This window comes from Cynoglossus semilaevis, chromosome 8 (genome assembly GCF_000523025.1).
Source record: "Cynoglossus semilaevis isolate Cse_v1.0 chromosome 8, Cse_v1.0, whole genome shotgun sequence".
NCBI lineage: Eukaryota > Metazoa > Chordata > Actinopteri > Pleuronectiformes > Cynoglossidae > Cynoglossus > Cynoglossus semilaevis.
The window spans coordinates 23,185,439-23,199,455 of NC_024314.1; the positions used below are offsets into that span (position 1 = coordinate 23,185,439).

Here is a 14,017-nt window from a genome sequence, read left to right on the forward strand (position 1 = left end):
TCGTCGACAAGAAAACATGTGCCAAAAACTTGTGCTAAAACTATAAACTTGAAGGGATTTCTGAACAATGGAGCAGATGTGATCCATTAGTAGTACACAAACTTAGCTGCAATATGTGAAAACAAGACAGAAATACACTGATGCGGTTCAAGGCTGTCGGGGGTAGCCAACCACAACCTCATGTGGTATAGCAAGGTATTGCAACCCTATCCAATTGTTATGTAGTGAGAGAAAAACAGTTTTTGAAGCTCACTTTTTTTTTTGGAAGACTCACTCATATTGCAAGGTATTGCAACCCTATCCAATTGTTGTGTAGTGAGAGTTTTTGAAGCTCACGTTTTTCTTTTTCTTTTTTGAACACTCACACATTATTTTTTTACTCTGGTAATGGACATGTTTGGTAGAAGTGTTGCTCCGTCAACATCTCTTCACTGTGCTTTAATTAAAACCAGATCACACCAAGCGTCTGCCATTGTGTCGTCATCATTCATGTTCCCATGTTTGATGCAGGAATTTCCTGGGTTCCAGGGTTTTGGGCTAATGTCATTGGTCCAACGAAATGCCTAAATATTATAAGAGGGCGACTGTGTTTAAGGATGAGGAAATCCTTACAAGTACTCAATTGTTTGCTTGTAGCATAAAGTGCGGATGTGCTCTAGAGAGGAAATGAGGTCGGGCAGTGTCAGCCGTGGGTACTTTTTTATGGTCATCACTGCAGCCGTGTGGTTGAAACGGTTTCCGTTCTCCCTGAGATTTTGTTTTGCTGTTCGTTTTTGTGTTCCAGAAGGCGTTCCGCATCGTAGCCACATTACAGACCAAAGTGTTAACAGCAAGGCACAAATGACATCATTTGTGTTTTGAATCAAACACGACGAACAACACAACAGTAGGGATGTTGTTTTGCTATGAGTTCCCCGTCTTTCATGTGACTTCAGTAATGACACGATGTGTTAATTACTGAATGCAGAAGGTGAATGAAAAGCTCATGACAGTTACTAATTCATCAGGGTGGCTGCAAGAGGAAGAGATTTGAAAGCAAGTCCTTCCCAGGCTGTAACTAAGGCAAGTGTTTTGAAAACAACATGTGGTTTTGCTTAGTTTCCTCATGAACGGCCAGTTTAAATGGAAATATTAAGGAACTTTTCCGAATCAAATGCTGCTTCATCTGTTCTTCATGTGTTCCTGAGGACGACAGGATCATAGCAGAGGACACAGTCAATCATGGTATGATTGCAGTCTGAACTACAAGCTCATTTCTTAGTCAGTGTTTCCCACAGTGATCGTTGAATGCAGTGGGTAGACTGTGGAGTGCAGCTTGTCAGACCAGCACGGTGTTTGGAAAACAGGCTTGTCAAAGAAAGGTCACTAGGTCAAATCTTCAGTTTTGGAAACAGTGAAAAGGTGCAGTGACCTTGGATAATCTATAGTCCCTTTATAACCAATGGCTATTTAACGGCTCACCTATTGAGCTGCTGTGAATGCATATGCCTATCTTATCATACCATCTTTCATGTGGACCTGGTTTTTGGTACACAATGTCCTGGGATGACCTTTTAAAATTCAATATTTTTTAGGGTCACGATCAGAACTTGAGCAAATCCCAGCATTTATTGAGTGAGTGTGGGATACACACTGTACATGTAACCAGGCCATCACTGGGCCACCTGTAGAGACAAGCAACAATTTAAACTCACACTTACAACAGCTTTCTTTTCTAAGCAAAAGCAGTGTGTTAAAGTCAGAGGAGAAAAATCCAACTGGTTCAAGATGACAACAGGGAAACAGTTAACTGATAACTACCAGTTTCATTCACAGTATTCAGAAAAGCCTTGCTTGGATGCACAACAGGTCAAACCCTGAAACAGACGACCAGCCTTAAACTTAGAGTAAAATGTAAGAGAACATTAGATGTGCTGTGAAAAATTATCCAATGTCACTTAATTGGTCCCAAAACTATTATTTATTTACTGCAAATATTTTTTGTCAAGGCGTGACAGGCAGAGCAATTAAATCCTCTTCTGCTAGATGGCAGCATATGACTATTAAAACTAAAAAAAAAATAATCAGAGCTGTTGAAGAAGACCTTTGTGTGTGCCTTTCTTTAATTCCTGCCAGTATATTAGCGTTGTCTTTATCTAAACAGACTCTATTATGAAGTAATTTAAACTAGAAGATGATTTTATTTCATTACATACTGTATACGTTTTGTGAGAGTTTTGTTTGGTGGTGTGCCGTGAGCAGCCTCTGGTTATATTGTTTTTCTTTTTTCATTAATCTTGCAGACCATCTTTGTATTTTCCCCATACTTGTATATTTTACTTAAAACCTTTGAAAACAGTTCAACCGCTCTATTCTAACAGAGAACTTTAAATGTTCTCCACCTTTCTACGAACTACGTGACACTCCTGAATGTTTCCAGGTGCACAATGGCTTTAAGCAGCGCCAACATTCCAAGAGCAATGTTGCAGAACCATTACAATAACAAACACTGACAGTCAAGTGACCTTTGTTTGTATCAACACGGAAAGACCCCGGTTTTTGCACTTGAGTTGAGGATCTAAGGAAACATTGCTCCAAATAAAATCAGACAGAGTTACGGGAATTATTATAGTCTGACTGATGTTAGATTCTCAGGGCCGAGGCGCAGCATTAACTACATGTCAGCTGTTGATTTTATCCACTCACCTAATTATGTCATTCAAACCTGAGATTTCTGTTCACACAGACTCTGTCTGAAGAAGCCCGGTGTTTCTCTTCGCTGGAAATAAAACTGTGTCAGATGACCTGTAGAAAAATAGCAGCTGATCCAGGATGACGTAACACAGCTGACTCAGAGAGGAATTTGAGGCAGACCTTCAAACTAAACCTCGTGGTTTACTTCATACCTAAGTCATATCAAACCCTTTAATTGTGAATTAAATAACAAAACAACAAAACTTCAGACTACAACTTTCTCTAGTACACAGGCCATCAAGAATGAATGACATGACACTAGAGCTGTGAATACCGGTAGTACCAGTCAGTATGCTTTAATGAAGTTGTGATATTATTCAGATTAAATATTTTAATGCATATAATGAATGACGCACACTGTACAACCAATAATTCCAGCACACACCTGGTCCAAAATACCATCTTAACGTCTCCCTGAGGACAACATTAAACAAACTCTCGACACTTTTTACTATTTTTTTAATCCATCATCTGAGTTAGGCTTAATTTTATTGATATATTTAAACTTCATTTTCTTTTCAAACATCAACTTGCTTTTATTTATATTCCTGTTCCAGCTATTTTTTTATGGTTAGAAATGTTGACGTAGCTCAAATAATCATGAATAATTTTGATCACTCCGCAGCAACCCCGTGATTAATTGGATTAAACATTTTCATCATGTGACGGCCTAAATACAAACGCAAATATTGATAACGGCTCGAGGATGTTAGATCTCTTAAAAAAATGTATTACGTGTTATTTATTTCTCTTTCTTATGTTTTTTTTTCTACAGTTTATCCCGAGGAGTTCTTACCAACATATCATTCAATAAAAGAAGGAGCCAAAGTACGGATAACACAACAGGTGAGTCCACACAGTCCCACTGGAGTTTAAATATGACAACAACTCTGCATAGTGTTGTCAGGGATTAAGGTGAGAAGAGTGACTGCAGGATGAATATACACAGTGAGATGACGATGGTGGAGAGAGAGAGAGAGAGAGAGAGAGAGAGATTAAACAATGGGGCGGGAATCACAAAGTTTGTTGACATTATCCATGGCTCCTGTATGCCCAGCATCAAGGTCGACATTCAGCAGTTTGCTTTGCCTACAGTCCTCACCTTTTCAGCACCTTCCACCATGTACGGCACGATGGTTGAAGACGAGTTTGACTTTCAGGCTGCGGACTTACCTGCAGAGCTGTGTTTCTGTCCCCAGGCGGAGTTTAACGACAAACCCGACTCCCTTTTCTTCAATGACGGCGTGAGACGGATCGATTTCATCCTGGTCTATGAAGACGAGGACAAGAAGGAGTTTGAGAAGAGGCACACGTTCCAGAGACGTAAAGTAGGTTCTCCAGTATTTCTGCATAATTCGTTTTTCATTTCTTGGCCGGATCAGATTAGTGTTTGTCAAACTTTGGGTTGAGCCCCACAGATGGGTCACAGTGCATGGTGTAGTGGTTCAAGGATTGGACTGGTTTGAACCACAGCCCTTGTAGGTCAACAAAAACTCCCCTGCTCCTTATGTTTAGTACCAACGATCTGTCTGCTTCCCTTGAAATACATGTATAAATATTCTTCTAAATGAAGGGCGCTATTCATTCTCAGTATTATTCAAAGCAGTGCAGTACAAGTTCACTGATTCGTGCAACATGTACAGTCAGTTATGAAGTGACCTGTACCGATGCGAACTTCTGGTCGTCACCTGTGTTTGTTTGTGAAGGGTGTTTTATTTGCAACAGGATTAAACAGTGTTTATTCAGCAACACTGTCAAGGAACTCAACCTGGACACAACCTCCACTGCACTGATGTTCTTGGTCTGATCTGTTAAGAGCTGCAACCTGTGAGTTTTGGTTTAGTTGACAGGATGTTTATATTTAACATATGTTTAAGGTTAACAGACTCATTATTTGGGACATAAGTTGCAGGAAAATATGATAAAATATCAATTTTCAATTGACAATTCATAAACAATTTCACAACATTCATAAAATATCAAATGCTTCAAGCTCTGACCCTTAATTCCATGTTTGTCTAAATATATTATTTTTATTATAATTATAAAATATATATAAAAAATATAAAATATAAATATTCTCAGGAAACAATAAAGAGTTTTGAGAACTCACGTGGTTGGCTCACAGACAGGTGTGTTGTTAGTTACTGTCTGTCACAACAAGTCTGCACTAAGGGATGTGTAACGCAACCCTTGGGCAACACTGCCGACCCACAGACCATAGTTACGCCACAGTGTTGCATCTGTAATTATCATATGGTTCTGAGATGGTGTCTCCGTGATGTGTCGGCTGAAACGGTACCACAGTGATTTGTTTAGATCTGTGATCAGGATCGATAGAAATGTTGATGTTGATGTTCAAGATCACATGACTGACTGAGGCAAGTCCTGGTTTCTGAGCCAAAGTAAATCCAGAGGGGGATGAGGAAGACGGACGTCTCTGCCTGGCACACCCTGGAACAGCTGTTTCTAAAAGATTTTCTGCATTAGGCCCAGTCCATAGGGAGGGTGTGGCCCCAGATCAGATGGAGCAGGCCTGTTTATTAGATCAGAACGATGCTAAATTCATTTATAGTTACAGTTTATAGTTTCCTGAACACCATGAAGGAAGGTTCTGCTAAAACAAACAGGAGCGATGTTTAAGTTTGGTCAAATGTCAACATAACAATAGAGCTGAAGTTGCCAAGTAGAGAAAAAAAAACGTAAAACAAAACCTGCTCAGACTTGTTGGTGGTATTTATTCAATGGTCACTATGTACAGTATAAACAAAGACAATTCTAGGGACTTTAACATGGTACACTGTTCAAATACATGCACCACATGTAAAAACTAAATCCATTTGTCCAAGGAAATAGTTTAAAGAAACGTGTCAGATTAATACATAGTATAAAAATATATAAATACACTTTTATTGACTCTAAACCAGAAATAAATAAAAAATGTGTTGAGCAATAAAGATATTTCAAAACTGGTCTGTGCTAAGCTGTTGCTAATGTTTGATCATGGTGTGAAAGGAAGTAACAGAGAATAGTTCAGACCAGTAACTTCCTGCAGGGCTGTTCATGGATTATTTCACTGTCGTTATTGTGACTATCGCTCTGCTGTTTAATTTGTCGTACGTGGATGAACAAACATTGGAAAGTCATTTTCTGTGTACTTCTGTGTAGAGACGAAGGGAATACTTTGAGGCCAGTCTGATGAAGATGGGAATGGAGCTGGAGGCCACAAAATCTGTACGTACGATTTATTTGATTATTTATTGGATTTTTCCACACTGTCTACACTGCATTTGTCACCGCGGTGTGAACGTAGTCTTTCACACTCATCCTCAACTTTGTTGGTTCTTCTGCAGGTCGTGGATGAGAAACGGATGTTTGTCAAGGTCCACATGCCGTGGGACGTGCTCTGCACCTACGCTGAAGTCCTGCACATCAAGCTCCCCATCCAGCCCAACGACCTGGCATCGCGTCCGTCCCCGTGGCGCTTCTTCTCCTGCATCACCAAGCACTTCTACCCTAACGAAGAGCTCATCAGCAAGGAGACGGAGTACTTCACCGCCCCCTTTGAGAAAGACCGCCTTGAGTACTTCTACATCAAGAACCCGGACAACTTCTTCACTCCGTCCATGAGGAGCAGGATGGCAAGTTGCCACATGTTATTGCAGTCGGTCCCATAAGGGTGTGCTCACACTCGTTGCGTTTCTTTGGAAGGAAATCATCTCTAGTGTGTTTTGGCCAGTTGGTCCAGTTTACATAAACAGAGAACTGTTGAATGTGAGAACTGATAAACATCAAGAGAGGAGATTTAAATTCTTCCAAACCTAACCAAAGCATGCTGCAGTCTAAACCTGTTTATTAACTCAACAGAGGCACACAAACCAGCCCGGCTAGCTCAGTCGGTAGAGCATGAGACTCTTAATCTCAGGGTCGTGGGTTCGAGCCCCACGTTGGGCGGTCCTTTTAAATCCTTTCCACCTCTGTACAGAAGGTTAAATGGTTTTTGTAGAGATGTCACTGAGATCACCAAGCTAAAAGGAACTACGTGTGACCACACCTGATACTACAGTGCACTATCTCCACTGTACATATTTACCACTGAACCTGACGATAACTTGACGACACATTAATCATTTTATCTTTGTTTTTTCTAGGCTTATTACATCCTGAGTCGTGCCCCCTACGAGGTAAGAGGAAGTCATAAGAAGTTCGGCATCACCAAGCTGTTGGACAGTGGTGTGTACAAAGCTGCCTATCCACTTCACGATGTAAGTCACTCTGTACTGTGGATTTTTGCCTCTGTATGTACTGTAGGTAAATGTCGTGAGCTTGGGAGAAAGAAGGGGAGGGTGTGGGGTGGGGGGCCGGTGAAAAATATCACACCTTGATTTTCTTTATTTATGTCCAACTCCTGTGTTTGAGCCTTCTTCTGTCTTTGATGCTACAGTGCAGGTTCAACGTCAAGTCCAAAGATCAGAGTTGCCCCAGTGAGAGGTATCTGCTGTACCAGGAGTGGGCTCATCCCAAAAGCTTCTACAAGTTACAACCACTTGACCTGATCAGGTGAAGAACAGTTCTGGAGGTCTCTTCATGAACATGGTTCAAATCTGATTGACATCAGGACACGGAGGACATACAGTATTTGTCTTTGCCTTTACTGCAGAAAGTATTACGGAGAGAAGATCGGCATTTACTTCGCCTGGTTGGGTTTCTACACTGTGATGCTGGCTGTGGCTGCTGTCGTGGGACTGGGCTGCTTCATCTACGGATATAAGACCCAAGAAACCAGCACTTGGAGGTACGTGACATCCGACCCGAGACTTTACTCTTTTATAGTCTACTCAGTGCTGTTTTCAGGGTTCTTTGTTTAAATCCAGTGGGAAAATGATTCAGTACAAAAAAACAGATTAAAAAATGTATTCAATATAAATACTGTTACAGTTACAGTTTAAACAGCATCTTCAAATAATTTTGATCTGCTGACAAACAAGCATTGTATTGTCTTCTGCTGCTATGCTGAGTGGGAAGTAGCAGTTACAGCTCCCTCTGCTGGAGCTTACTGTAACTACTTCAGATATGCTGCGGCTTCCTCTCAAAATGTAACTTTTATTTGCTTTTTCGAACCCGTCTTGGTTGTTCAGGAGAAAAGTGATAATATTCACTGTTGTGCTACTGTGAGGAGGGATTCATACCCATGTTCACCCACTTCACTTCCACTGTTCTGCAGCAAAGAGGTGTGCGACCCTGAGATCGGAGGAAACATAGTCATGTGTCCGCAGTGCGACAGATTCTGCAACTACTGGAGGTTGAACAGCACGTGTGAGGCTTCGAAAGTGAGAAACACTGGTTTAAAGTTTGTGGAACGTCAGTTGCTCTGCTGTGACTTAGACACAGAGTGAATCAATATTTGCATCGATAACCATCCATTTTTAAGACTTTTCCGTTTGTTTCAGAAACTCTGCATTTTTGACAACTTTGGGACGCTGGTGTTTGCAGTTTTTATGTCAGTCTGGGGTGAGTTTCACAACTTTTACCACAATGTTTTAAAAATATATAAAACATACAATAATCAAAATCCTGTTTGTTTAGGTGATATTTCAGTGACCTGCACTGTTAAATTTTTAGCACTTCTTAACACGTTGATTTATTCAAGAGTGTATGGATGAAGCTGCACACTGTACGGAGAAAAAAAATGCTGCATCTCTGTCACTGTTTCCCTGCTTCGTGTCCAGTGACTTTATTCCTGGAGTTTTGGAAGCGTTACCAGGCAGAGCTGGAATATGAGTGGGACACGGTGGAGTTCCTGGAGCAGGAGGAGCCTCCACGACCAGAGTACGAGGCCAAGTGCATCTACGAGAGGAAAAATCCTGTCACTGGGGTGAATCACATATGGACACTTTTTTTTAGATTTTTTCTTTTTTCTTAATGTTTTGTTTCCAGTGTATTTGACTGTGCGCTAAATACTGAAAGAAAAATGTACCTTTTACAGTAATCTTACTGCTTAGGTTTATTAATTGGCCCTTTAATGGTGTTTCTTTGTTTGTGGTTTAGGTGAAAGAAAAAGTTCCGTACACCACCTGTGGACGATGTGTTCGGGTGTCACTAGGTTCGGGGACAGTCCTATTCTGGGTAAAATGTGAAATGTGAATTATATACTATGTCTGTTGTATTGTGTCGTATCATATCTAATTGTAGTGTGTTATATCCAGTCACTATATAGATATCAATACCAAATTTATTCATTTATCTCATCCTTTTTTTAAAAGTTACTTCCTCGGTTTAAAAAAGACCTTTTTCAAATTCCTTTTAGATATTCCTGATCCTGGCGTCCATCGTAGCCATCACCGTCTACCGCCTCGCTGTCTTCTTCTCCTTCTCCACACGATTCAGGAACCACGAGCTCAAGGAGCTGGAGCCGTTAAAGGAGTACGTGACTCCTCAGATGGCCACGGCGGTCACGGCGTCCCTCATCAACTTCATTGTCATCATGATCCTTAACATGCTGTACGAGCGCGTCGCCATCTGGATCACCGACTTTGGTAGGTTTCGCTTTTGTTCTCGGTCCTTTGTCCGACTTTTACACGTTTTCTTGTCTTATTCTTGGTTCTGTGCCGACCCCCAGAACTCCCTCGCACCAAGACAGACTACGAGAACAGCCTGACCCTGAAGATGTTCCTCTTCCAGTTTGTCAACTATTACTCTTCGTGCTTCTACATTGCCTTCATCAAAGGGAAGGCGGTCAGCTATCCTGGTCGACCTGTGTACCTGCTGGGAAAGTACAGGAACGAAGAGGTCAAATTTCTCCTCCTCTCTATTTCTAATCTTATTATTATTTTACTACTAATTAAGGTATTATGCCTAAGGTGTAATATGTTCCCAAACCATTATGGTTGGGAACGTTTCAAACCCTCCCTGGGTCTTGGAACTAGCATCATCATACAATCAACCAATGAGAGCATTAAGGCGGGCCTAGGACTGCTGCAGAAAACAGCGGACGGAAAAAAATTAAAAATGGAAGCAAACTCTTATAAACATTTTTACTTTTACTAGGGATAGTTTTAAAACCAATATGAACTTTTTGCCGATATCCATTCTGCCGAAATTTCCAATCACTTAATTTCCGATTCTTTGACGACCCGGGTAGTAAACAGAAACAAATGTAATAAAACAATACATTTTTCAGTAGAAGAGCCCAATACACCATGATTGGATCCAATATTAATATGATTATTATGTGTATTATAATGTGTCTAACTCTGAGTCCTGTTGCTGCAGTGTGATCCCGGTGGTTGTCTGATTGAGCTGACCACTCAGCTGTCCATCATCATGGGGGGCAAAGCTATCTGGAACAACATCCAAGAAGTGCTGCTGCCGTAGGTCAACACGCACCTAACACGTTGGCAACGGTTGACAGCTCGTTTGTGACACTCTGATTGGTTTCTTACCTGACGTTCTGCAGGTGGGTGAAGAACCTGATTTCTCGCTACTGCACCCGTGTGGCGTCAGAGAAGGTGGTTCCTCGCTGGGAGCAGGACTATCAGCTTCAGCCCTTCTCCAAATTAGGGCTTTTCTATGAATATCTGGAAATGGGTAACAACACAAACCCTTCATTCTTATGTGCATTTTGCTAGTATTCATTAGCTCCTATGCCAATGTCGAGTACAATTATCATATCATTATCATAATCTTTTGACTTAATTGTTCATTAGTCTTAGTCTAGATATACGTAGACCGTAGAACTGATTTAGATTTCAGCTCTAGTTGACAAAATATGAAATTATTTTATTCAACAAAATTAATAGTAGATAAAAATGACTGCAATATAAAAATAACATTATTTAAATTTTATCATTTTTCTTAATTTTTTTCTTACTTACGTTTTTATGGTTTTCTAATAGGAAGCTATGTTTATTATATGATATTATTTATATCAACATCAGTTTTTCTTAAGTCTTATCGTCTCGCTCCTGTCCAGTCATCCAGTTTGGCTTTGTGACTTTGTTCGTGGCCTCCTTCCCGCTGGCCCCTGTCCTCGCTCTGGTCAACAACCTCTTCGAGATCCGGGTGGACGCTTGGAAAATCACCACCCAGTTTCGTCGTGTGCTGCCAGAGAAGGCTCAGGACATCGGAGCCTGGCAGCCCATCCTCCAGGGCATTGCAATTTTGGCTGTTGCGACAAATGTACGCATGAAGACAGGCATTCACGTTGGTGCAAGACAAAATCCTGTTTTAGGGGTAAATGAAGACGTTGAACCGGTTTTCTGGTTTTCCACAGGCCATGATCATAGCGTTTACGTCAGACATGATTCCACGGCTGGTGTATTATTGGTCTTTCTCTGTGTATCCGTACCACGATCACTTCAACAACACCATGGAGGGCTACATCAACAGCTCACTGTCCATATTCAACACCAGTGATTTCTCCAGCCGCAGCAAACCCATCATGGATAATGGCACAACCATCACTACCTGCAGGTGCAGTATAGTTTTATATACTACGTATACTATGTTTCATTGTCTTCTTTAACAGATAAATTCAAAACCCTGGAAGTTTGAATGAGTGTGTTATGAAGCAAATGTTATTCTGTAGGTATCGAGATTTCCGCTACCCTCCAGGACATCCCAGACAGTATGAGTACAACGTCTACTACTGGCACGTGGTGGCAGCAAAAATGGCTTTCATCATTGTTGTGGAGGTTGGTACAAAAAAGAAAACAGGAAAATCTCCCCGCCCCCCGTAGAGTGAATCCTAATTATGTAGAATTTTAAAATGTGTCTCTGTTTCACAGCACATTGTCTACTTTACCAAGTTCATCCTGTCCTACCTGATCCCAGACGTGCCATACACCGTCAAAGAGCAGATCAAAAGAGAGAAATACTTGACCCAGGTCATTCTCCACGAGACCAACCTGAAGCTGGTCACCAAGCGTTTGAGAACGACCGACGATGACACCACGGTGACCAGAGTGGAGAAGGTGGAGCTGGAGCTGGAGCTGGACTCGTGACAGGATCCCTCACCCCCCTGGTGTGGTACTGACCAGCAAAATAGGAAACGATTACAATAAAGAAGGACCTGAGATAGATGGCATCTGCAGCTTGTGAGGGGCTGTTAGACAGAGAATGAAAAGAAAAAAAACATTGCTGACTGCTCATGGTCCCTAAACTCAGCTTTTTGATTTGCACTCTTTTAGTTCCACCGACACATCACCAGCCACTATGACTTTGCTTGAAACTGAATTAACCCACTATGACTTTGCTTGAAACTGAATTGAACTGAAAATGTTGGAAAGCTAAGAAAATTGCATTGGAATATTTTCTCCTGAAATCATGTAAAGTATAATTGTGTTCAAGTAACCACCATGTTCAGAAAAATACATATTTCTTGGGTATATTTATATTTTTTTATATATATACCTCAGCACTGACACTCTTCATGTAATAATTACGTACTCTTTTTAATGTTTACCCTGCCCCTCACTAGGTTTTACTTAACTGTCTCTGAGATAACAGTATTACAGTACATCCGAAATATGTTAAACCTGTGTTGTATTAATCAAGTTTATTACATTTGACCTGCAAAAGACAACTCAAAGCATTCAGTCTAGTAACAGGCCACACTGGTTGCATCTCCTGGAAGAAGTATTCACAGGAAATTGACAAACATATTTAGCTATCAGGTTCCTGGCAGTTAGCAACATATTCAAAAGCAGATTTATCTTTGAGGGATAAATGCAAAAAAAAAAAAAAATCAAGAGACACTATTTTACTTTTATTTAAATTGTTCTTGTTTAGTATCAAATATTCTTTAGGGTTTGCTGAGCAACAACATCACCAAACATCAAACATGACTATACTAAATGTTTCAGCCCTGATTAGCTCAAAAAGTGGGACAATTAGCCACTTAGCTTTTAAATATAGGCAACAAATGGAAGTCAAGTAGCTTGAGTTTTAATTAATTTTACCCCTGTGATACTAAGTGGCCTTCTGTGAAGAACAAAAGATTATTTTTTTCTGTTTACTTTGATACTCCTACCTCTTAGCAAGAAGAGTGTAAAAGTTGTTTTTTTTATAAACCTGATTCACACAGTGTTGCTTGAGTCAGGGCAGCTTGACAAGTTGGTCGCCCGCTGTTAGCAAATGGCTAATGTCAGTTTCACTCTCTGTCTTAATCTGAAATGTGATTTGACATTTGTCACTTCTATTTCCAGTGTTGTTGTCCACAACTCTGACCACTACCATTGTTTTATTATTGTACAGCCCTTTGATTTGAACTGTTTGCTGTAGCCACTAAGTACATAAACTGTATTATATACCACTGATTCATAGTCTGCTGATGCATATGCCTGTTGTTTTTATGTTTTTGCCAAGTGCCAATAAATTCTTTTTATATATAAAATTTATAACATACTTCATTTTTGGTCTTTATTTTTTTATATAAGTTTGTAAGTACAAAACTTTCAATACAATGTATGTATTGCCTCTCTTGGTTTATACGAATACAGAGAGCAATTAAAATAATTACACAATCTAATCTAATCGCATTTTTTCTATTATAAATTAATACTGAATCTAAAAAGGGAATGTATTGTAACATTTACATTTATGTTCCTTTTTTTTAGTCAGGCAATTTTCGTCCTCCTGACGTAATCTATCTGCGACACAAGGACCCTTTTACTCACATGTACACCCACTGTGTGCATGAGTCCTGACAGTTTGAAGACTTGTTTTGGTACATTCAAATAATTCACGTTTTAACCATGAGTTCTCAGATAACATGCGTCGGTTGGGTAAAGAGAGGAGCGGCCAAAGAAACTCCGGACAAGGTGAGCAAAGATAATGGAGGAGCTAAAAGGTGTTAGCCTCCGGCTAACGTGTCAACACGAACTTATTTATTATCTTGTAAGCAATAAAATAAACGTTTTTGTCTGTAACTCACCCTTGATTTCTAATATTAACGAGAACTGAACGAAGCGTGCAGTATTGTGCGCTGTCGTGACCTTTTTTTTTTTTAAATTCAATACATATATTTAATTTCAGGTTGAGCTGAGCCAAGAGGAGCTACAGCGCATCATATCTGAAGCCAAAGAGGAATTAGGGTACGACGTAATATTTGTCATTTGGATTGTACATGGGGAAAATAAAAATGAAATGAATGAAAACAATACAACAGTAATATTCTGTTTATTCTGCTTATTTCATTTCTCTAAATCAGGGACTTGGCAGCCGAGGAGGAAGATGAGGACGTTGACGCTATAGCTCCAGAATCAAACACCGCGGTTGAGGAAGC

At 40.3% G+C, this 14,017-nt stretch overlaps 2 protein-coding genes and 1 non-coding gene across 3 annotated transcripts in view; all 3 read left to right on the plus strand.

Annotated features, from left to right (window-relative positions):
• The window catches only part of ano6 (anoctamin 6), a 14,507-nt gene extending 2,540 nt beyond the window's left edge, over positions 1-11,967 (plus strand). Inside the window, exons 2-20 of the mRNA XM_008315751.3 lie at positions 3,509-3,579; positions 3,933-4,061; positions 5,902-5,967; positions 6,087-6,374; positions 6,885-6,998; positions 7,178-7,293; positions 7,394-7,528; positions 7,958-8,063; positions 8,184-8,244; positions 8,463-8,608; positions 8,782-8,859; positions 9,041-9,269; positions 9,353-9,522; positions 10,006-10,103; positions 10,190-10,320; positions 10,706-10,911; positions 11,006-11,205; positions 11,321-11,426; positions 11,520-11,967. Of these exons, the coding sequence (XP_008313973.1) occupies positions 3,509-3,579; positions 3,933-4,061; positions 5,902-5,967; positions 6,087-6,374; positions 6,885-6,998; positions 7,178-7,293; positions 7,394-7,528; positions 7,958-8,063; positions 8,184-8,244; positions 8,463-8,608; positions 8,782-8,859; positions 9,041-9,269; positions 9,353-9,522; positions 10,006-10,103; positions 10,190-10,320; positions 10,706-10,911; positions 11,006-11,205; positions 11,321-11,426; positions 11,520-11,735 (2,666 nt within the window). The 3' untranslated portion in view covers positions 11,736-11,967. The remainder of the gene's footprint in view (positions 1-3,508; positions 3,580-3,932; positions 4,062-5,901; positions 5,968-6,086; positions 6,375-6,884; positions 6,999-7,177; positions 7,294-7,393; positions 7,529-7,957; positions 8,064-8,183; positions 8,245-8,462; positions 8,609-8,781; positions 8,860-9,040; positions 9,270-9,352; positions 9,523-10,005; positions 10,104-10,189; positions 10,321-10,705; positions 10,912-11,005; positions 11,206-11,320; positions 11,427-11,519) is intronic.
• On the plus strand, positions 6,615-6,687 carry trnak-cuu (transfer RNA lysine (anticodon CUU)). Its single transcript has one exon. It is a non-coding gene; the product is annotated as a tRNA-Lys (tRNA).
• A 1,392-nt stretch (positions 11,968-13,359) lies between the features above and the next one.
• Positions 13,360-14,017, plus strand: part of pwp1 (PWP1 homolog, endonuclein) — a 4,501-nt gene continuing 3,843 nt past the window's right edge. Inside the window, 4 exon segments of the mRNA XM_025057202.1 lie at positions 13,360-13,553; positions 13,768-13,826; positions 13,943-13,990; positions 13,992-14,017. The exon segment at positions 13,992-14,017 is cut by the window's right edge and continues 90 nt beyond it. Of these exon segments, the coding sequence (XP_024912970.1) occupies positions 13,488-13,553; positions 13,768-13,826; positions 13,943-13,990; positions 13,992-14,017 (199 nt within the window). The 5' untranslated portion in view covers positions 13,360-13,487.